At 41.6% G+C, this 24,355-nt stretch overlaps 1 protein-coding gene across 3 annotated transcripts in view; it reads right to left on the bottom strand.

Moving 5' to 3' along the window:
- Positions 1-22,592, bottom strand: part of KIF2C (kinesin family member 2C) — a 28,091-nt gene extending 5,499 nt beyond the window's left edge. For 2 of the 3 annotated variants that reach the window (XM_063140360.1, XM_063140367.1), the window contains exons 1-15: positions 22,522-22,592; positions 21,603-21,697; positions 20,212-20,316; positions 18,332-18,380; positions 16,518-16,640; positions 15,560-15,679; positions 14,936-15,036; positions 14,214-14,309; positions 13,232-13,286; positions 12,610-12,772; positions 10,884-10,974; positions 10,213-10,276; positions 8,943-9,034; positions 5,035-5,177; positions 2,434-2,638 (exon numbers count right to left, since the gene is read on the bottom strand). In XM_063140360.1, the coding sequence (XP_062996430.1) occupies positions 2,434-2,638; positions 5,035-5,177; positions 8,943-9,034; positions 10,213-10,276; positions 10,884-10,974; positions 12,610-12,772; positions 13,232-13,286; positions 14,214-14,309; positions 14,936-15,036; positions 15,560-15,679; positions 16,518-16,640; positions 18,332-18,380; positions 20,212-20,316; positions 21,603-21,697; positions 22,522-22,585 (1,566 nt within the window). In that variant the 5' untranslated portion in view covers positions 22,586-22,592. The remainder of the gene's footprint in view (positions 1-2,433; positions 2,639-5,034; positions 5,178-8,942; positions 9,035-10,212; positions 10,277-10,883; positions 10,975-12,609; positions 12,773-13,231; positions 13,287-14,213; positions 14,310-14,935; positions 15,037-15,559; positions 15,680-16,517; positions 16,641-18,331; positions 18,381-20,211; positions 20,317-21,602; positions 21,698-22,521) is intronic. The other variant, XM_063140377.1, reaches the window with a different exon arrangement.
- Positions 22,593-24,355: the final 1,763 nt, after the last annotated feature.

Here is a 24,355-nt window from a genome sequence, read left to right as displayed (position 1 = left end):
CAGAATAGAATAGGTAGAAGTAACATACCAAAAAAGAGACAGTCTTTATTTCAATGGGCCAGTTCACAAGATCACACCAGCCCACCGTGGCTTATTTAGTTGTGGCGTGTCCTGGCAGACATTTTGAACATTCAACCCACAGTGGAGGGCGGCCATGGATTGTGATGCTGTCCTAACCTAGGTGGCAGGGGTTATTTGAGGGTTAAGGAACCCTCAAATAAACCTACAACAGTCCATGGGTTATTTGAGGGTTCTAATGACATGAGAAATTATTTATTATTGCATTTATATCCCACTTTTTTTCCTCCAAGGAACCCAAGGCAGTGTACATAATCCTCCTCCCCTCCATTTTATTTTCACAACAACAACCCTGTGAGGTGGGTTGGGCTGAGAGTCTGTGACTGGCCCAAAGTCACCCAGTGGGTTTCCATGGCCAAGTGGGGACTAGAACCTGGATCTCCTGACTCCCAGTCCAACACTTTAGCCACTACACCACACTGGTTACCCCCCACTGGTGTGAGTGTGTGCGTGTGTTAAATATTCAAAATGACTTCCAGCATGTGCTACAAACCACTGTAGATTATTATTATTATTATTATTATTATTATTATTATTATTATTATTATTATTATATCGCACCTTTTCCCCAAAACTGAGACGCAAGGCAGCTTTACAAATTAAAACATGTACAGTTAAAACAAATAAGAGATATACAAAATTAAAACAATAATTAAACAAGCTACAATATTAAAACATTTGAAATATGAATCATTTAAAAAAAAAATCCAATGCATTAAGAGGCCCAGGCCACTCCCCAAAAACCAGCTGGAATAAAAAAGTTTTAGCCTGCCTCTGGAAACACCAGGGAGGGAGCCAGTCTAGCTTCACTGGGAAAGGAGTTCCAGAGCCCTGGGGCAGCCACGAGAAGGCCCTCTCCCACATTCCAATCAGGAGTGCCTGTGATGGTGGTGGAACCAAGAGAAGGGTTTCCCCTGAAGATTTCAGAGGACAGGCAGGCTCATAAGGGAGAATACAGTCTTTTAGATAACCTGGACCCAAGATGTAAAATAAATAAGCGACAGTGGGCTGCAATGAATGTGCAAATCTGGTCAATAAATGTATGTCTTTTGCACAAGACACCAATTGTTGTAACTAAGGATTTTCATAGAATAGTAGAGTTGGAAAGGGCCTACAAGGACACAGAGTCCAACCCCCTGCTCAGTGCAGGAATCTACCTGACAGATAGCTGTCCAACTGCCTTTTGAAGGCCTCTAGTGTGGGAGAGCCCACTACCTCCCTAGGTAATTGGTTCCATCGTCATACTGCTCTAACAGTCAGGAAATTTTTCCTGATGTCCAGCTGGAATTTGGCTTTCTGTAACTTGTGCCCATTATTCCATGTCCTGCTCTCTGGGATGATCGAGAAGAGATCCTGGCCCTCCTCTTTGTGACAACCTTTGAAGTACTTGAAGAGTGCTATCATGTCTCCCCTCAGTCTTCTCAAGGCTAAACATTTATTATTCATTTTATTAAAACATTTGCATCCCGCCCTATAGTCCCAAGCCATTTAGGGCTTTAAACGTCATTACCAACACCTTAAATTCCGACCTGAAGCATATAGGCAGCCAGTGCAATTCCTTTAAGACCGGTGTTACATGGTCTCTGTGAGATATACCGGTCAGCAGCCTAGCTGCTGCATTTTACACTAGTTGCAACTTCTGAGTTATCTTTAAGGGCAGCCCCACATAGAGTGCATTGTAGTAGTCTAGTCGGGAAGCTACGCGTGTGTGCACTATTGTGGCTAGGTTATCCCTGTCCAGGAAAGGCTGTAGTTGACCCCAAGTACTCTGGGTCATGGAGTCCACCTGAGCCTCCAGTGACAAGGATGAATCTAGGAGTACTCCTAAGCTATGGGAGTGCAACCCCATCCAAAATAGGTTGCTTACCCAATTCCCAGACTCAGGAACCACCAATCCACAGAGCTTCCATCTTATCAGGATTCAGCTTCAGTTATTAACCCTCATTCAGTCCGTTACAGCCTCCAGGCACCTTCATTGCCCCAGCTGACTCCAATGACAAGGAGAACATGCTCAGGTTTTTCCCCCCTCCTCACAGGGGTTTGTTTCCAAACCCCTAATCATCCTCGTTGCCCTCCTCTGAACCCCCTCCAGCTTGTCTGCATCCTTCTAGAAGTGTGGAAAGTAGATCCCAGAAGATCCCAGTCTGCCCATCCCTGTCCTACCATATATATGCAGTGCATGTATCTGGAGCAGGTTTGTCCATGGATAGTGTTGTGTGCAGGCAGGAGCACAAAGCTAGAGAGGCAGGCAGCAACATAGGGCTGACATTATACGATCAACAAGCCAAAAGACCCTCCTGCTCTTGTCCTGGAATGCCACAAACTCTTGATACTGATGCTTACGCTCTACTCTACCTTTAGTGCCAGCAAGCTTTTGTTTATTTCTGCTGCTTCCATCCGCGTCTGCCGATCAGCACTAGATGTATCAGCACCTCTTTCATTCCCGGCTAAGTCCACCAAGGAGAATTTGCCATGAAGCTTTCCTTTTCTGCGCAGAATGATTTGAAAGCAAGCATGGGAGCGCGAGGAGCTGGAGTTTGCAAATGTATGCCCAGATGTCCTGCAGGGATAACGAAAATATTAATTGTACAATGCATTAGCAAGCATCAACAAATTTTGGCCCATTTACTGGCCAACTCAAAGACTCTTCTGCCACACTGGACAGGGTGCTGTCCCTGACCTCATGCTATGTCTCTATTGCAACCAGCGTCAGGGGCAAAGCAGCTCATCCTTTCAGCCATAAAACCGTCTGTGCCCACTAGGCACAGAAGGAAGACCAAATCTGAGATGAAGGTGGGTAGAGATGTGTTGTTGGCTGCTCTCTGCCTGCAGCTCCCCTTGCTCACCAGAGTCTGGCTCCCTTGTCATGGTGGGGGTGGGAGGGCAAGCAAAATTGCATTAAATAAGAACATTATTCCGTTCTTATTCTCCTTGATCTAACTGCAGCCTTTGACACGGTTGATCATGATCTTCTCTTAGATTCCCTTCATGACCTTGGATTTTGTGGCTCTGTCTATAACTGGTTTGCCTCCTATCTAGCGGGTCGCTCTTTCAGCGTGTTGGCTAATGGCAGCTCGTCTTCCTCCTTTCCCCTTTCAGTAGGTGTTCCGCAAGGCTCGGTGCTTGGCCCGTTGTTGTTTTCCTTATACATGTTGCCCTTGGGCAAGCTTATTCATTCTCATGGCCTCCAATATCATCTGTACGCCGATGATACACAACTATATCTGTCATCTCCGGAACTTTCTCCTGATGTTCACGATCGTATCTCGGCATGTCTTTCAGATATCTCAGCTTGGCTGCTTCATCGTCGTTTGAAACTCAATATGGCAAAGACTGAATTGCTCGTTTTTCCTCCTAAACCTTCTCCTCATCTCTCATTCTCTCTTACTGTCAATGATGTTACGCTTACTCCGGTCAAGGAAGCTCGTAGCCTTGGCTTTATATTTGACTCCTCGCTCTCCTTTATTCCTCATATTGAGGCAGTAGCTAAATCTTGTCGATTTTTCCTGTATAATATTGCCAGGATTCGATCATTTTTGTCTGTCTCCTCTGCCAAGACGCTTGTTCATGCACTGGTTATTTCTCGGTTGGACTACTGCAACCTTCTTCTCTCTGGCCTTCCTTCTTCTCACATCAGTCCATTGGTTTCTGTTCACCACTCCGCCGCAAAGATCATCTTCTTGGCTCGCCGCTCTGACCATGTTACTCCACTTCTGAAATCTCTTCATTGGCTTCCAATTCACTTCAGAATCCAATATAAACTTCTCCTGTTAACCTTCAAAGCTTTTCACGGTCTAGCTCCTTCCTATCTCTCCTCTCTCATCTCACACTATTGCCCCACTTGTGCTCCTCGCTCCTCTGATGCCATGTTTCTCGCCTGCCCAAGGGCCTCTACTTCCCTTGCTCGGCTCCGTCCATTTTCTTCTGCTGCCCCTTACGCCCGGAACGCTCTTCCAGAACATTTGAGAACTACAAGTTCAATCGCAGCTTTTAAAGCTCAACTAAAAACTTTTCTTTTTCCTAAAGCTTTTAAAACTTGATGTTGTGCAGACTTTATACTGTTAGTTTTACCCTACCCTGTGCCTGCTTACCCTACCCTGTGCCTGTTTGCATTCTCTTCCCCTCCTTATTGTTTTACTAGGATTTTATTAGATTGTAAGCCTATGCGGCAGAGTCTTGCTATTTACTGTTTACTCTGTACAGCACCATGAACATTGATGGTGCTATATAAATAAATAAATAAATAAATAATAATAATAATAATAATAAACCCTGAATATTAAAATATGACTGCATGAGTTGTGCTACATCTTTTTTACCCTAAGAAATATCATGATATCCCATATCAAGTTCCAGTTTGTGCTTCAACTTCACTCCAAGGATTATATCCAATGTTAGCCTAACTGGTCCCATTCATTTCAGTAGGTCTACTCTAAGTAGGACTAACATTGGATACAACCTTAAGTGTTCGGAGTTTGGCATTTGTGGCATGGATGATTGAACTCCTTCATAGTTCCAAATAACTTTCTCCTAACTTCCTACATCTCTCCATGAATCTCTACCTCCTGCAGATGCTTTTTATAGCAACAAAAAAAGCCAAAGTTTCAAAAGTTGTACAGAAAGTTAGTTTCTTTAGTATAAAAATGTGTAAATTTAGAATGTAGAAGTTGGGTTTTGCTGGTGCAGAGTTTAGGTTTCCTTAGCACAGAGTTTCTTCCTCTATTCTACAACATTTAAGTGCCCACGCCAGGGCTACTTTTCTGCTCTCTATTAACATTAGAAACCTAAAGGTTCTGGGTAGTCCCCACTCTATCTTCCGTATTAGCTATCTAGGATTTGGACAGCCGCAAGCAGTTTATACCGTAACAACTTCCTGCCCCTTCTCCCCAACAGTTATGGGGGACTTGAGAAATGGTTCCCATAGGATGCGCAGTCACAGCACAGAAAGCAACCAACCTGCAGGCACTGCCTATCTCAATCATCCGGATAACATCTTCAGCACAATTCACGCGCATTTCTTGTAGGCCAACCACCTGGACCTGCTGCTTGCCATCCTCCAGCACTCGCAGCTTTGCTTTCTTGTTTAAGAGATCAAATAACTGGATTAGGAAAGCGAGAGAAGCACAAACAGTGTCAGGAATAGCGGATACTAAAAGTGTTGCATTTATATAAATCACATTTAACAAAAAAAAAAACCTCATGAAGGCCTCAACATAAATCTTTCAATTTAATAGGGGTACATTATTATACTTAAACATTATGGATTAGAAAGTTACCCCCAAGTAGGAAAGATTGTTGTGAAGGGTATTTGTTTCCTGGAAAAAGTAGTCTTTCACAGCTTAGCATCCAGTTCTTTTGCTTGCCCCCAGCAAGGGATCCATTGGGGCAAGTCACGGCTTTGTTCTCTATCCTGACTCTTATGGAGACAATTATTTCAAGGCAGTAGAGGCAATACTGTCCCTACCCACCAAGGAAAAGAACAAGAACCCATTTGCGTGGCTTCCACTAAGTTCAATAGGATTACATTCTAAACAGTCTTCAACCTGAATTTCCCAATCCAAGAAAAACACTGTGACCGAAAGGTTAAAAAGGCCTTTAAAAAAAGGGACCTGAGCAGGCACTAATTTGCTACAAGCATCACCCCTAACAACTTAAGCTAACCAAATCAAGAGATTGACACATATAAACTGGGGATGGTCCTGAGAAAAATTCACACCTCCTTACCAAGAGCCTGAATCTTCTTTAGGATTTTCACCTCATAATTTGGGATAATTATCTACAGTATGTAGTTTGGGATATGGGAGGAGTGGGCAACTTGTGGCCCTCCAGATCAGTTAGCCTACAACTCCCTTCATCCCTTTTCATGGCTATACTGCGTAGGGCTAATGAGCATTGTAGGCCAAAATATATAGAGAAGCACAACTTGATCATCCTTGGGCTATGGCCTCCAGCACAGTAGATATATTATAATCCTTTCTCCTCATACGGATACCTTCTTCCCAGTTTAACAAGCCTGGTTTGATTCACCCACATTTCCAGCATGAGACCATGCATCTCTATATCAATATAGACTGCCTCCAACTCTATGTCGGACAATGAAACTGTGACAAAACTGTCTCCAAGCCTCAGTTCTAATTGCTAAGAGACAAGGACCAAAGCAGCACAGCAGGAACTCATGACAGCCATTATTATCTTATCATAGCCAAGGGAAGAAAGTGTGAGACCAATATTCTCTATTGCCATCATATTTTATACTTTCATGCTGAGGCTGTCTCTGGAGCACAGACTCAGGACTTCATGGCCTCCATGACAACCATGGGGCTGTCTCAGTTTGTCATCAGCCCAACACATGAAGCAGGGCATACCCTTGCTTTGGTTTTTGCTCCAAGTGGTGAGTTGAGTAATCTGAAAATTTGGGGTGGCTGGGTCCAAGTAATCCCATTATCATGGTCAGATCTCTTTCTGGTGAGGTTTGAAGTCTCAGCGTTACTTCCCTCCTGCAAGGGTGGGGGACCCATTCAGATGGTCCACCACAGGAGCCTGATGGAATCTGTTGGATTCTGAATGCTCTAAGGGGCTTCTCAAGTGGAGAGATCTGGAGATCCAGCTGAGGCTCTAGCACCATTATGGAACTGTGAGATGTGGAGGGCCATGGACTTGATTGCACCTGAGTGCCCTCTCCAGCGCTGTGGAGCCTGCTCTGCTCTGCTCCCTGGTATACTGGGGAGCTGCAGACAATGGAACAGGCTGGACGTCAGCTGCAGCGCAAATGGCACAAGACTCGCAGCACGCTCTAGAGCACATAATCATGCCTATTGCGCAGGGGTGTGAGCAGCAAAGAAGGCTTACTTTGCTGCTTCCATCGCATCCTCAAATAACCGTCTAGCAGAGCTCTTTCGAGTGGTCCAGGGGTTAACACTCTCCACAGTGAATGGAGCCCTGGTTCCCTCAAGAACCGCTGTAACCTTTTTGCATCTCACTTTGAGGACAAAAGCGCTTGTCTCCGGAGCAAATTTGATGCTGTTATTAGTGCAGTTCCAGTCAAGGTGTCTGATACCACCATCTGCCCAATTTTGTGGGATCAGTTTCCGCTGCTCCGGTCTGATGATGTTGACAAGGTACTTGCAGCAGTGTGACCGACCACATGCCATCTTGATCCTTGCCCCTCATGGCTAATAAAAGCTAGCCGAGGGGGTTTGACTGGGTGGGTCCAGGGTGTGGTGAATGCTTCTCTACGGGAACGGGTGGTCACTGCTGTCCTTAAAGAGGTGGTAGTGCAACCATTCCTGAAGAAGCCCACTCTGGATCCAATGGTATTAGATAACTATCACCCAGTTGCAATACTCCTTTCTTAGGGAAGGTATTGGAGCGAGTCATGGCGGAACAACTGCAGGCACTCTTGGAGGACACTGATTATCTAGACCCATTTCAATCTGGGTTTTGACCTGGTTACAAGACTGAATCAGCCTTGGTTGACCTTGAGAGAGAGGGAGGGAGAGAGTGCAACCCTGTTAATTCTGCTCAATCTCTCATCAGCTTTTCATACCAATGACCATGGTATCCTCCTCGATCGACTCCATGGGATGGGCATTGGAGGCACTGTGTTATGGTGGTTCCGGTCCTACCTGCAGGGTCGATTTCAGAGAGTAACACTGGGTGATCATTTCTCAGCCCCTTGGCAATTAAGCTATAAGGTACCACAGGTCACCATCTTGTCCTCAATGTTGCTTAATATCTATATGAAGCCTTTTGAGCCATTCATTAGGGGATTTGGAGCAAAATGCCATCAGTACACTGATGACACACAGTTCTGTCTCCCTGTGACATCTCAATCAGAAGATGCTATGCAAGTCCTAGATCAGTGCCTAAACTCAGTAATGAGCTGGATGAGGGCCAATGAATCCTGGCAAGATGGAAGCCCTGTAGGTGAATGGTTCCCGAGTCTGGGAAACATGCTCATTACCTGTTTTGGATGGGGTTGCACTCCCTCTGAAAGATCAGGTTCGTAGTTTGGGGGTACTCTTAGATCCATTATTGTCGCAGGAGGCCCAAGTGGCCGTGGCGGCTCAGAGTGCTTTTTACCAGCTTCGGCTGATTCGCCAACTACAGCCTCTCCTGGACAGGGATAGCTTTGTCACAGTAGTATGGGCATTCGTAACGTCAGGACTGGATTACTGCAATGCGCTCTATGTGGGGCTGCCCTTAAGACTGCTCCGGAAGCTGGAGCTAGTGCAGAATGCAGCAGCTCGGCTGTTGTCAGGAGCTGCCTCTTTTCAGCATACAACTCCTTTGCTGAGGGAATTGCAATGGCTACCTATTAGCTACTGGGCCAGGTTTAAGGTTTTGGTACTAGTGTACAAAGCCCTAAACAACTTGGGACCAGGATACCTAAGAGAGCACCTTCTCCCTTACCAACCTGCCCGATCACTGAGGTCGTCGGAGAGCATGCTCTTGGTGGTTCCACGTGAACCTGTGGCCTGACTGAACTCCACCAGAAGAGCTTTTAGTGTAGTAGCCCCTTCTCTATGGAACTCTCTGCCCATGGAGGTAAGGCTGCTTCCAGTGCCTCCTGAAAACATCGGTTTCGAGAATCCTTCTCCAAGTAACTAGCCACTGCTTTTTTCTGGCTCCTTTATTTTTAAATTGAATAATTTTAATTTGCTTTTTTAACCTTCTTTCTTTTACTGTTTATATGTTCACTGCCCTGGAATCTGTTAGATAACTGAGCAGTATATAAATGTAGTAAATAATAATATACAAAAATGACACTGACCCCTCTCCAGCACTCGGAACATACATACATACATCCCCCCTAAAGGCAGCCTAAAAATAACTTTAAATAAATAATTATACACGGGCCTCACCTTTCCATTATATATTTCAAAGAAGGTTACATATATTTCCAGACCTAGAACCTTGTACCGTGGCTGGTTCTGAAGGAGGAAGACATCCTGTGCTGAAGAAAATTGTAAGACAGAAGAGTGAGGATCAATCAGAATTCTGAGAAGAGTGCATTCCACAGTTTCGGAACAACACAGGAAAAAGCCCTCCCACATGTGCCTGTCAAATGGGCTTGCTCAAGCATCAGTAACCTCAGAAGGGCCTCTCCTATACATCTTAGTAGCTGGACAGATTAATGAAACAGGTGGTCACTCAGTGTTATGTGCTTTGAGATCCTTCTCAGAAGCTCTTGCATCGCTTGTAATGTGCTTATTTAAACCACTGTATGTGAAGGATTGGCTTCTGACATTAGCAATTACACACACACCATTTAGGTAGCGGTTTACCCAAAAAGTTCAAGCTTGACATAGGCTTCTGCACATCTCAAACTATTTTCCCTTAAAGTGGGGATGAGTAACACATAGTCCATGGGCTGCATGCAGCCCTTCATTTGTGTGACTCCGAGTTCCCTGCTGCCAAAATCATGCTGCAGAAAGTGGCTGCAGTACACACCCTTCTGGCCCATTGAGCCCTTTCTGCTCCCTCCCAAAACCATCACAGAAGGAAAGCGGCCTCTATGCCTGGCCCCTCCTGCCTGTCATTCCGTTTCTGCTCCTCTCCCTGCAAAATGCCAGCAAAATCTTGGCTCTGGGGTGTTTCCTTTCCCTTCTTGTTTCCTTTGTGTTACTGTGTGATAAACATAGCTTCCTGTCTTCCTGTGAGAGCTGTAGTATGTGTGTCTCACAGGTCTCTATGGTGCAAAAAGATTCTCTTATCACCATCGTGCACCACCAAGCTGCCTGTCTAAATGGTGTTGCTTCTGACAAAGTAGGTTGATGAATGAATGAGCGAATGAGACAGGAGGTGGAGGGAGGGTGGGTGGGCGAAACTAAGAAAATAAAAGGAAATAATAATTTAAAATATACAGAAGTAACCAAAATTAAAAGGAATAACATGATTTTTTACTATTAATACTGTCATAATATGAAGTGCCATTAACTCGAATGAGAAGAGATACAGCAAAGCCAATGAATTCATTTCTTGTTCTGGTAGACCTTGCTCACTTCTTGGCTCAGGCTCTGCCTCTTCTTACTCTGGCCGCACTGCCCCTGACCAGTTGCTAAACATGAAAAGTGACCCACCCTGCCTTATAGATTCAACTTTTCAAAATGTTCAGGTGTGGTTAGTACATACATGCAAAAGCGTATATTCCTTTGGAGGCCTTCTGTACTTTCCCAGAGAAGTCTCCTCCCATAGTCTAGAAATAGAGCATACAGGATATTCATAAATGGCCCTTCATCAAAATATGCATCAGTGTAGCAAATACATAGGTAACAAAAATAAAATTATTATTATTATATTTATTTGTATCCCGCCTGAGGCCCAATACTGGGCCTCAAATGCAAACATATAACAATAAAAGGCATAAAACAGATTGACCAGCTTAAAATGCCCAAGTAAATAGGGAAAAAATAACCTGGTACTGAAGCGATTGCAAGGTTACTTGTAATATGTATGTATTTTAATATGTATGTAATATATGTATGTATTTTAAAAGGCCAAAAATCTTCAGACAAGCCTTTAGGAATGGTTTAAACCACTCCCATTCAATCCAGATTATAATAGAAAGACCAATGGGCAGAACACGACATCACCCTGCTCACACGACAAGATCCTGCATCGCTTAAAAAAAAAACCTGTTCTGAAGGATCTCCCAGCTCTCCAGAGCAGATTTTGAGGACACACAGAGGGAGGAAGTATTGTCCCCCTCGCCCTGGTTCCACTGACAAAGGCAGTTCTGTCAACAGAACGACTTCACTGGATTTCACCCTAAGTCTGAAACCTAGAAGGAACAAGATACTTACGTGAGTTTTTCCACTTCCAGTCTGCCCATAAGCAAAGCAAGTAGCCTTCCCTCCCTCAAAGATGGTCTGCACAAGTGGTCTAGCAGTGAACCTGGGCAAGGATAATGAGGACAGGTGCAAAGTGAGTGAATCAGTGGAACTATTGCAGTACAAGTGCATTCATAGAATTCAAATTCCCATAAAGCCCAACTATCAAGAGCACTGTAAAAAAAAATCACCTGAAATGTAAACCTCTTAATAAACACTGACTAGTGTAAGAAAGATCAAAAATCTAGAAATACACATATTGCAAGTGCACTATATGTTGAAGAATGTAATAATTTCAGTAGAAGCTCAGGTGCTAACTTTTGACCTTTAGAGAACAATCCTGTGCTTCCTGGCAGAGAGAGGTCCACTAACAGAGGCCTCTCCAGTGCAACAGTGGGAAAACTGCTCCTACTGTTTGGTCTGATGTCTTAAATGAGCCTTAGTGTGGAGTTTGGCCTTTCTGGTTCCGTAACTGAAATTAATGAAGAATACTTGATGTAAGTCAGATTTAAATGCACCACCTCCCAACTGAAGCATCATTCAAAAGATCCATGCAGCATGTGGCACAGGTCTTCTATGTATCTGGAAGGTCCTGTGTATGCAGTGCCAGCATGTAAATGCTGCCCACATGGGCTCAGTTCAGACAACACATTTCTCAACGGTAGTTTTAGAACTCCACAGTGGAATTTTTACACCACTGTTGCGAAATGTGTTATCAAGCGGGAAACACTCCACACTGAATATCCACGTTGTGCAGCGGAGAGTTCCTGCACAACTGTTGCGTTACATGTTATATGGAGGGCTCCATGGAGCTTTCTGTTGTGTTGAGTTGACCTTTCCCACTGGCTAAAGTTTCCTGGCAAGAGTGGCGAAAGGAGCCAGTGCCACTCTAGGAGAGCCACCAGGATTAGTTTTGCAGCAATGGCTCATGGGATACCATCGGGCGGACCAGGGGAGGAGAGACAGCAGAACTGTCAAACTTCATGATGGATTTTACTCAACACAATGGTAGAGTTAGAACACGTTGTGTGGGGAGTACCCCCTAAAAAAAATCAACCACTGAGTGAAGTTTTCACACTGCGTTGACTAACATGTTGTCTGAACTGAGCCATATTGACCTGCTTCGCATGCAATGACAAACCATAGGTTGTCTTTACATGCAAACCCAGAACGTGTTCACTATGGGTTGTTAACCATAAACAACCCATGAAGAGAACCCATGGTTTGTGGTTGGATTGTGAACTCTGGGTTATTTAAACAATGGGCTGTTGTTAAGTGCGAACTCAGTACTGTGGATTGTTTAACCAGGCTACAGGGGCAGCAGGAAAGAGTGGTAAAAACCCTAGCCCCTTTATATGCCAATACTGCAGTGTTGCAAACATATTTGGGATACAGGGAGGGAGCAAGTGAAGGAGGAGGGAAAAGAAAAGCCCAGGAACTGAAAGAACAAACCATGGTTTAATTGTCTGCCAGACAAACACAGGGTAGGGCAACAAATTATTTAAATAAACCATGGTTTGGCGTTATGTGTGAATCAGGCCGCTGGCAGGTACAAAAGGCAAGAACTTCTAAAATGCAACATCTGCTTCATGAAACACCTGAATGGGTTAAAATCAATTTGGCAACACTGCATACAGGAAGCATCACACGTCCCCACTCTACATTGCTCACTGCCACTAGAAGACAAGACATGCATTACCAATAAACCATTTCATTGGAAGCTTTTTCATCAAATGAGAAGTCAAAGCGAAAAGGCTGGTTTTCAAGGTATTTCGTCAGATCCACCTTCACCTTTGGTTCATGCACTAAGATGCTGTTCTTACTGACAACAGTGATTATATCACATTCCTTCTTTCCAAGTTCTGTTTAGGAGGGGAAAAAGTAGTTTGCATCATAAAGTAGGACCCTGTAAATTTTGCAAACATTTGAAACCATGACAACTCAAGTATGGATGGCAAAAAACATACATAACTATTGCTGCAAGAACGGAATGATTTGGCACAGATTTTTTAATAGGAGACATTGCGTTATTGATGAGAAACATGAAGGAAGCATCAATGGTAAAATACTATTTGGCAGAATCGTGCTGGAGAAAAGTCTTAAAATTAGCAGGAGGGAGCCTCAGGAGGTTTGCTCAAGAAGTCTACTAGTAACCTATCCCACCCTAGTTTGATCTTACTGCCTGATATTGTCATTTTAAAGCAATTTTCTACAGCAACTGAGTTCCAAATGCTAAAATCCACCATAATTTCTGCCATTATAGCATGGGGAATAGCATTGGATTGAACTGACCGTTGGAAACTGTGGAAATGTCACCTTACCTTGCTTATTTAAAGGTCGTTTCCTCACGCAGACACAAATCCTATGCTCTTCTATCTTAAAAAAAAGAGAACACCAACTATTAAGACCAGAAGCTCAGGCATCCTTATTCCCCAACTCATATGTGCAAGGCTTGTCCTTTAACGAAAAGACAAGAAGTCATAACTAACTGAGAACTCAGCAAGATCCAAAAGCATAATGCAATGCCCTGGAGCAAGGAGGTTGAAGAAGTAAGAGTCTTGTTGCAGTAGTGAAGAGTTTACCACCACTTCAAGATTACAGTTTGTCAGTAGGTCATGTTATCTATATAGTTCCACTCCTATTACAACAGCATCAACCGTCATGTGTAATTTTGTCCTGAAGGAAGTTTTTCTTTATGTGAATTTGAGGAATATGGAATGCTACAACCATAGCTCTAACAAAAAGTTTTACCGAGTCCAATATTACAACTGAAATCATGGGTTTAAATTAAGCAAATTTATCAATACGGTCAAGGTACACTTTTTTTTAAAGAAGTCACATGCTTTATAAAATGTTAATTCCTAACAAGATACAGCAATCTTCTCTGTGGATTAATCATCACCTGTAGCGTACATTTTACTTTGATCTTCAGAAGCTTATTCAAAGTCAATATCCCATTAGTTTCACTCAACGAATAGCAATATGCATTGATACTTTAGATACTTTTCCTCTACACTAAAATTGAAAATCTGTTCAATTTTACATGCACATTGTTTGATCCCATTATGATTCTTCAGGACATACAATCAAACTGAGTGAGTTGACTTCAAAGATTCCAGATAATACATTTCGAGTTCAGAAGCTCCCTTCCTCAAGTAATTTAGTTATCTGGTTCTTGATGTTTACAGAGGCTTCTGTTTGCTGTCTCTTTAAATACAGTTTGCATACACCAAGAAATGGAGTACTAAAGTAGACATTTTGATAATACAGGAGGTAGCTAGTTTGTTTTAAATATTTACTTACTGGATCATTCATTGATATTGACTGGCAATTAATGGTGGCTCTATATTCTTTGACCATACGTGCAAAGTCCCAGTTTGGACAACTACTGTCAAATTCCTGTAACGCAAAGTATTAATTAGTTTACATTCTTGCTACAGTGAGAACCAAGTGCTCTGTTTCTCTCCTAAGAGTATGCAGAACCAATAAGAAAATAACATACAAGGAGCGTGGGAAGGATTTTTAAGACAAAAGACATTCCTTATTCCTTCTTTTCCTGCTTTTAAAGCTTCAGTATATTTTATGCCCAAAATATATCTTATAAAACTATTTCAAACTGGGAAAGAAAAGGCTTCTTGAGGTGTTAATTTCTAGCTAGGCACTGTCAATTATGTGGTCTCAAATTGTAGCCTTGATCTTTATAAACACTATTCCAGGTAATAATCCTGTCTTCTTGGTCAGGTTAAGGAAACCAGCCTCTACACACAGCTTTCTGTACTGTAGATCTGACATTAAGAATTTTCATGAATACAGCAAAGAATATATAATTGTTTATATTAAATTATTTTAAGTTCAAAAAAGCAGAACAAATTCACTCCATGCAGAGAGAAGAACTGCGTATACTGTATCTAGCTTATTTTATTCAGAACAAAAATTTATATCCATATTTTCCATATCCCCTAGGATACTGATAGCCTTCACTATTGAATGGAACATGCTTAAAGAATTAACTGTCAAATCCTTACCTGTGCCCGCTTGTTTCTCATCTCAGAGAACTGGGCTCTTTTTTCTTCCCTCTTACTTTTCATTTTTTCCATTTCTTTCACAATGTTAGATTTCCTCCGAGCTAGAGGAAGCCAGAGTGCCATTACTGGTTCATAAATGCAACAACCTACATACAGAGTTGAATTTCTAGCCTGGCGCCTCCCAGAGAGGCAGTCTTAAACAATTCAGCAGACAACCATTTTATTGCCCTTAAGTAAAATCTCTACAATCAAGGTTAACTTCTAAAATAGGAGTGCTCAGGTTGCAGTCTGTCTGGAAGTCATCCTTTTTGACTGGAAGCTCTGTCCACCAATATTAGATGCAAAGAAATTGACTGTGGTTATTTAGCAATGAACAGAGGCACTCTGTACATGCAGAGATATACTTGCAATACAATTTATATATGTTTTAGACCTGAACCTTTGTATTCAAACCGGGATGCAAGGTTGAAGCCCAGCTCAAGGTAAGCTTTAGCCTACTCCTCCAATATATTCACCCATTCAATCAAGAGGATGATAGTAGAAAGCCCTCTGCCAGACTCAACACAGCCATTAAGACGAAGGGTTTAAAGGATTTTGAAGCAAAGCTGGCAAACATTCTTCTACCTTGAATTGCAGCAGACACAATCCTGAGAGACTGTGGAGGTTCTTCTGTCATTTCATTGCCATTTGGTTGTACATTACTTCTATCAGAAGAATAGCTATTCCTAGATCGAGCTCGTACAACTGTTGGGATAGGAAACCAGTAGTCAAAACCACTGCTCAAAGCAACACAAGGAAGAGTGAGATGCTTTGCAGTGCCTAATTCTGAGAGGGAGAAACAACCATCCTTCTACTACAGACGCTTACCCAGGAGGTGCAGGTTTCTAAATACTGTGACAATTCCAGTATTTAGAAATAGTTACAATTTCCAAAGTTTTCATCACAAAATTTGCCTAACCGGCATTTGCCAGTCCTATAGAGACTCCAGCAGTCTGATCCTGCAGTTTGTAAAACAAACAGAAAGCTGATGGGCACTCACAGAAATACACTTGTAAATGCCATTTTTATTCTGGTTAGATTCTCCAGGATCTTCCAGAAATTATGCTGAACCTCAGAGAGGCTAAAAGCAGCACAATGTGTCTTGGATGTGCTGGAGAACCTCCAATGTTCAGCATGGTGTGAGCGCCAGGGTTGGTGGTGACCACAAAAATGTCTAGCTACCAAGGCCAACATTTGTGGATTCTCAAGCATAAAGTTCAGTTCAGGGGGTCCAATAGTAGGGAACCTCCCACCAGAATAATCATTAATGCTGCACCAGCACTTGAGACGTCTCATGCCAATTAAAATGATAGCATGGGATTGGGGTGTAAGATAGCTGAGAAGTGCAGCACATTTGACATTTTAATTACAAAATTGAACTTCCAGACGATAGAATTTGATTTGATTTGAAATGCCAGACCAACTCTGAATATTTAGGGGCCCTTTCAAAAATGTGAATTTACAAGATCCTTTAAAGCACAGAGGTGAGTGATATCCTGCCCCTATGGTTTCTTGTGCTAGATAGTTACTTATCCCAACTCACCAGGAAGAGCAGAATGGCTTCGTGGCGGTATAGAAGCAGGTGGTTCTACTTCCATGTCGTTTTCCAAAGGGTTGTTCTGTGATTCTGCTATGACAGACATTTTGCTAGCTTGGAATCGCAGTGCTAAGGAAGCAAGAAAAAATGTTGCCAATGGCTGAATCAATAACATTCAGTGGAGTTTAATTTTTTAAAAAAACATTTCCATATGCATATTGCATAAGGTGAAGCAATACAATACACTATTTAAACCCTTTCACCAAACCTTTGGGATAAGACAGAATTAGAGAACTGTTTAATGAAACCCAATCTTAAGAGTACGAATGAGGGAGGGGTGAGAGAATTCGAGATTCCAAACATTTCCATTCCAACAAACTCTACCTACAAATTATTCAACCAATGGTCATCACAGCTATGACACAGTTTAAACATAATAGAATTCCTAATAAATCCTTTTGGCAGATCCATCATAACATCAAATCCCATTGCCAATTTATCAATTCACTTGCAAAATCCAAAAGAAAATCACTTCATTTTTGCTAATATTCAAAAACCAGTTGGAGAACACTTCAGCCTCCCAGGACACTGTCACTAACCTTAAAGTGGTCATTATAGAGCAAAGATTAGCGAGATTAGAGTAAGAGACCACCAAGTTAGAATTCATCAACAGCTCACCAAAGAGTTGAAACAAGATAAAAGATTTTTTATCAAACTACATGTTAATTGGCTTACCTAGAGCCAGAATGAATGTTTGTATTATGAGCAGGAACTGGTTTGTGAATGTGATTGTCACTCTCAGTATTTTCTGCATTTAATTTCCTTCTAACCTCACTGTTTACAATTCCATCCCTTCCTCCACATGTGCTGTATGGCTACCAGAAACTCTCTATAACACTTCAGTCCATGAAAGCAGATCACAAAATAAATGTGTGAGTCTTTAAGATTCCACAAGACTCTGTGTTCATTGCAGTACACTAACACCATTACACCTCCAGAAATTCTAAGTTTAAGATTCTGTTTTCTGGTACAGGTGTACGAATAGGCATGGAAGGCTATTATCACATTTGTAGACATTCATATAGCAGGTAATAAAACAAACAGGAAAAGCTCTCAGACAACTGTGTATAATATATCTGTGTGTGTGTGTGTCTCCACACACACTTACTTTACACAGTAATAATGGCATGTTTCTGAATCTTAATTTAAGGGAAAGGACTTAAAAATGCTGATGTAGCATTACCAAAGAATAGTTCAGTGATGTGAAAGAAATAACAATATACTGAGTGTTTTATTTGGAAGTTGTATTTAAAATAGAATGTTTTACTTGGAAGTTTTATTGCCTCCACATAATTAAGAAAAGCAAACACCCAGGAAATGTATATTTGTTGCTCAATTGCTCTGTATCATTTTTTCATGTTCTAGCCCTTATGAATACAAACAAAAATATCAGAGTTCTGAGTACCAATGAACAACCATTTTATGGCACTCCAGCTGCCACATACACTAGGCTCTAAGCCCAGACTACAATATGGGACGTAGAGAAGAAGAGACCTAAGCATAGGATAGGCCTATCCTGCCCAAGCAATGCTTAGAAATGGCCGTATAGAATTCCGAAAAGAAAAAGGGCTGGATATATACAACAAAATTACAGAAGGCAGTAAATTTACTAGGTTCAAATGCCTTAGGATACCCAGTCATCTACTATATTTGAGATACTTCTTCAAAATTAGGTGGAGCATGGGAGTTCATTTTCAAGACCCTGTGAAGGCTAGAACTATTTATAATACCTATAGCAAGTAAAGTTTTGGGTTTTTTACCTTCTCTTGGAGCAGGAATTTTTGAGAGTATTGTCCTGCGGTTTTGCCTCTAAAATAAAAAAGTACACCAGTTTAAATGAACATCAAACGTCGCTAGCAAATGAAGGTGGGGGGGGAGAATGCTAACTATGTCCACCAAATTTAATTTCTGGCTAGTTAATAGCTAGCTGGGGGAAAGGCAACTGCGACTGGGGAAGGCAATGGCAAACCACCCTGCTACGAAGTCTGCCAAGAAAACATCAACGAAAGCAGGCGTCACTCTAGGAGTCAGCAATGACTCAAGTGCTTGCACGAGAGGTTCCTTTCCTTTAATAATGAAATTATACTTCTCTGACGGGACAGGAACCCAAATCAAGGGGATTATATCTTTACCATTGAGATGTAACAATAGGTAACGTAATTGAGAATCAACTACATTTTAGTGTTATCTACAATTGCTCTTAAGATGAAGCATAAATTGGCAAAAGAATACATGCAGATCATGCTTACATCACTGTGGAATGTGTAATACATAAAGATAGAAACCAAATAACAGCCTATTTCAAAGAAGATAACCATTTCCTTTTTTTATCTTCACAAAATGCCATGATTTTAGTTATTCTTAGCCTTTGTGAGATGCTTACCTGACAATGACTGGGTTTGGACGATACAATAATGGGTTAAGTCATCCATTGTGAAAAAATTAAGCCATCGTGGGTTATCGTGGCTACTGGGAATTTTTTATCCCATGATGAGTTATTTGCCTGAAATAAACCATTCTGATAACCCAGTAGAAGTTATTTAACCCATCGTGGGTTATCAGTCATCTGTCAGGCATGATGGGTTAATTTGATCACCTAGAGAGTCGCGCAGCAAGGCAAGATCATATAGCTTCCGCAGCTCTATAAACCCTTGAAGGTTTGCAAGATCAGGACTACACTTCATAGGCAACTTCCCCTAATCAGGAGGCACCCGATCCACCTTCAAAACCCTGTACAATTATACCCAGAAGAGAGAAAATCCAGGGTACATCAAAAAGGTGTCAGCACAAATAAACCTTTGGACAATAAACAAAAATATAGAAAATGGCTAAAATGTGCATCTCCTACATAGGCTAAGGTACACAATTGCACAGATACGAATTCATGCCAATCACAATTGTGCCCATTCGCATTTGTGCAAACTTGCATCTGCACAATTGTGGACTTTAAAGTTCCAAGAATAAAAGCAAGAGTATTACAACAGAGAGGAAGAGTGTATGGCATTTCCAAATGTCTCACACTATTACTATGCCAGAATCTTCACTACATTATGACAATGGTGGAAGTTTAAAGAAGTTGGGGCATAACATGAGCAACCCAAGATTCCTCATACATTTGGACTATTTAAAATAAAAACTGTGTGAAGGTGAATGCAAAACCTAATTCTGACTAGGCAGATACTTTGATCTGCATGTAGATGATAGATCTACATCAGCCTCCCACATAGATTCAATATTTGCAACTGAAAAAATAAGTCTTGAGGATATAGAGAAGTTAAGGTAACACAGAATCTGTTTTTTTTTAACGTTTTTGCTAACATTAATAAGACTTAAAGGGCTGTCTGTGTGAATGTGTTAGAAAAGATGTTGGGGAAAGGGGCAGTAACAGTGACAGTACGATGGAGACATCTGTAGAAAGGACTAATGATGATACATGGCAACAAAAGTAAACTTCCAATTTTATTCTAATGGTTTTAATACAAGTAAGAATAAAAAAGGTGTAAAGCAACCCTTCAAGAAGACCTCAGTATTGCTTAAAGCTGAAAAAAGAACTCATTAAACTTGAAACCATGCTTAAAATCTAAACAGTTCATGAACTTTGCTGCTCAAGAATTTGAGGAATAACTTCAGGATTACCTACCTGTGTGGTTACATTCTCCCGAATAGGAAGGCTCTCTTTCGCATCAGCAACAACTGGCGTTGTAAACAGCTCTGGATTTATTGCTACCACATCATCAAGGTCAATCTCCAAGGAGAAAAAATACACAAAAGAGAACAAAAAATCTAAGACATACTTAAGTATTAGACACATATCACCAATACATCCAAGTCAATTGCAGGGAGGACATGACTGCTGCTATGAGCTGATATTTAAGATGTTTATTAAAACAAGCTGCCCACCAATATTATGCAAACCCACAGTTCCATGGAAGGCACTTCAGAAGTCACTGGTAAAACCTATTTGCCACAAATGCTTTAATCTCTAGTAGCTAATCTTAGTACATCCCAATCATTCCCTGACTTCTGCTGTAAGAGTGTACCATTAGCTAAGCAGTTACTACTTACTGAAATAAATTCTAACATAGACTGACACTCCCAAAAGTGAAGTGTTTACTATATAATCTCAAACCAAATCAGTTAGTTTATGCGGCTGACTTCTCCCTCTTAGTTTTGTGCATGTCCAGAGACAGAGTGAATGTCATGTGCCTTCAGTTCACCTGCTTGACCTTAGAGTGACATCATAATCCTATTTCTAGTGCTGCAATATTCTAACAGCCATTTTCCTGAGCTGCAGAGGCACCACTAGAGCAGGAGGAGTAATATATGAACCTCAGACTTCAGGTCAACCATTCACCTCCTATATGTTAAGAGATATTGCCTCTGACTTATTTTAACACGTGTGGGGGTTGTTTCATTGTATATTATGTTATGTGAAAGATTAATAAACACCTTTGTATACATTAGGTTTAACTCATGCATATTATATGGCATGCAGCTCAATCCTAGCTGTGTGCTCATAAATTAAGCTCTACTGAGCTCAAAAGGTCTTACTCTCAACTGAGTTAGGAATCCAGCCCAAAATTATCCAACTTTACTAGCCAGAGACCCCAATTGCTTTTATGGGTCTTGAACTGCAAACTTTTGCATGCCTTGGAATATACTAACGGACTTTAAAACACTGTTTCTGGCTCCTGCTTGGATAATCTGATTTAAGTTGATTTTAGGCTCATGAAGGACTCTGATCTGTGAACTCTGGTGAAGAGCTTATGTATGTGCCCTGCTGTAAAAAAAAGAAAAAGAAAAAAAGGAGTTTGCTATTTCTTTAACAAGTGTTTGGTTGCTGTAATCACAAGGAAGCTAGGTCTGACACTTACTGAAAAAATCCAGATAAATAATACTTTAAAAGTGCAATGTGTTTTCTCAAATGTAAACCCTATTGAATTCAATGGAACTTAATCCCAGGTAAGCGTGCATAGGATTACAATTGTTGAATGCACTGACAGAGAATAAGATTTATTTTCCAATTCTCACCTCCTTCCCTTTGATACTGCTATTTTCGGTCCATTCTACAGATACAGTCATTTTTTCCAAATTCACAGTCTTGATAGTGGCACCATGGACTGCACCTGAATAAAATAAAGTATGTTTGATTATTCCGTTTTAGTAAAGAGCTATTTCCATCAAGTCAGAAAACCATAGAGGAAGATGCCTTGAAAGGTCACCTAATCTGAAAGACTTATTGGTGGTTCTCCACACTGCAGGCAAAAATATGAGATCTGAATGTCCCATTCCCTTTTTTAGTTTTGCGTTTTATTTGATTAACTCCTCACTTCCCTTCCCTCTGTGTAAGAATACTCTGTTTTAACTACCAATTATTGTTAGATTGTAGAGCTGGTGGGAAACCCACTCTGAGTCTAAGCTTTAGTGTTGCCCAAATGTGGAGTAAGCAATAGAATGTGAGGGCTTGAAGCTTTGTACTATTCTGTACAGTGCCATGAAAATTGATGGTGCTTTATAAATAAATAAATAAATGTCTATGGCAGCTTCGCACATTCATGAGGCCCCACAGGGAGAAAAGCGCTCATGAACAATGTAAAGGAAGAAACATAGAGATACAATTCTTAGCGAGAACTCGGAAGAACATGGGAATGTTGTATTCTGATGCCTGAAATTTTTCTAACTTAAGAATTCAAGTGCCATGAAGAGGGATGGAGGGGATGAGGGAGAGAAGGGAAGCCTCCAGTTTATGCTCAAGCCCTTCTTCGTAAAATGTTGGGAGCTATGTGAGCCACCACCACCACGCCAAGGGAATGGGGAAAGTAACCGTAGCGCATGCGCATCGCCCCCCCACAAGGCCCTCACAAGAATCTGAACGTGTCAGGTATGGCAGGCGGAAAAAGACACTCCAAGGCATATCGCGTTTCTTGCCAATCACTTGACACTTACTTACCATTGCTACGCTGAATATTAATCGACAAGCCCGGCTGAAGGCACCTATAAACGCTCGACTCCATACTACCAGAAAAATCTCAGGCGTCAGCAAAGAAGCAGCTCTTCCACCTTCAGAAACCGGCACTGCAAACTAGGAGCATTGACCCAACTGCCGCCGTTTTGAACGGGGCGCGCCGCAAAGGCCGCCGGGAAATCAGTCAGGTGATGCAAGCACTCACTGAACTACATCTCCTAGCATGCTGTGCGATGCTCACCCGGCTCTATATTTTCCCCTTATTTATTGGAGAACTACATTTCCCAGAATATCATGCAAACCATCGTTGGTAGAATAAGTACATATCTAATGTTGCTAGGATGTAACTCCCATCGGCCTTAGCCAGCATAGCCAATGATAAGGCATGATGGGAGCTGCAGTCCAATAATATCTGGAGGCCACAAGTTGTTCAGCCCTGGTTTGCATAATTTTTTAAAAATAGAAATAGTAATGTCGGCACAATGATTCATAGTAGAAGCCCAAGTATAAAGTCTTCTTCTGTTTGTTTATATGTAAGGTTTTATTTAGTTTGATTACAGATGTCTCTCAGTTTATAAAGGAGGTAGTAGCGGTGCAGCTATGGCTGGATCTCCGGACCAAAACCCAGTCCCCCACCCACAAAGGATTGCTCAAAGAGCAGCAGGAAAAGGAGGCAGTTTCACGCCAGGGCCCACTAGTGCCAGAACTGCTCACCCCGGTATCTGTCCTTTCTTCTTATTGTCAAAAATATTTTTTAGTCAGGAGGCAGCCAATCAATAATCTACATGGTTACAGGTGCTCATTTTATTATTTTAACTTTTAAAATATATTTTCCTTTCCTTTTTTTTTTCATTTATTTATTGTTTAGCAACAGAATGATGCTTATTTGTTTAGCATCAGAATAGCAGAAACAAATTCCACTTTATTCCTGTAGGAATATGAAAAAATGAGATATAATGCTGGCATTAGCTGTAATTTTATTTATTTATTTATTTATTTATTTATTTAAGGATTTTTATGCCGCCATTCAGCCAAAAAAGGCTCTCATGGCGGCTTACAAAAGTATTTCTTGACAGTCCCTGCCCACAGGCTTACAATCTAAAAGACATGACACAAAAGGAAAGGGGATTGGGAGGGAGGAGGAGGAGGGGGGAAAGGAAAGCAAACTCAGGCACTACAAATTTTATCCCACCCTTCCTTAAAGGAACAGGCAGCATACGTGGCATCCCACACCCATTTTATTTTACAACACCCCTGTGAGGTAGGGTAGGCTTAGAGAAAGTAACCAAACTTTCAAAGTGCTGGTATTAACATTTAAAGCCCTAAACAGCTTGGGGCCAGGCAATCTGAAGGAACACCTCCTCCCATATGTACCTGCCCGGAACTTAAGGTCATCCTCAGGGGTCGTTCTCTGTGAACCCCTGCCAAAGCAAATGAGGCAGGTGGCCACCAGGAGGAGGGCCTTCTCTGCTGTGGCACCCCAACTGTGGAATGAGCTCCCTAAGGAGGTTTGCCTGGCATCTCCACTATATTCTTTCAGATGCCAGGTGAAGAACTTTTTATTCTCTCAGCATTTTAACAGTCTATAAATTCAATTTTAACTTTGCTGTTTTAAATATGTATTTTAAATGTGTATTCCTGCACTGCTGCTGATTTTATCCTAGTTGTGCTTTTATATTGTATTTTATATCATGTTTTTATACTGTTAGTTTTATACTTTGAATGGTTTTAATTTTTGTGAACCGCCCAGGGAGCTTGGGCTATGGGGCGGTACAAAAATGCAATCAATCAATCAATAAACCAAACGTCACCGAAGGAG

Source organism: Elgaria multicarinata, chromosome 1 (assembly GCF_023053635.1).
Source record: "Elgaria multicarinata webbii isolate HBS135686 ecotype San Diego chromosome 1, rElgMul1.1.pri, whole genome shotgun sequence".
Classification (NCBI taxonomy): Eukaryota; Metazoa; Chordata; class Lepidosauria; order Squamata; family Anguidae; genus Elgaria; species Elgaria multicarinata.
The sequence above is the reverse complement of the archived record's forward strand: the minus strand, read 5'-3'. Positions and strand labels throughout refer to the sequence as shown.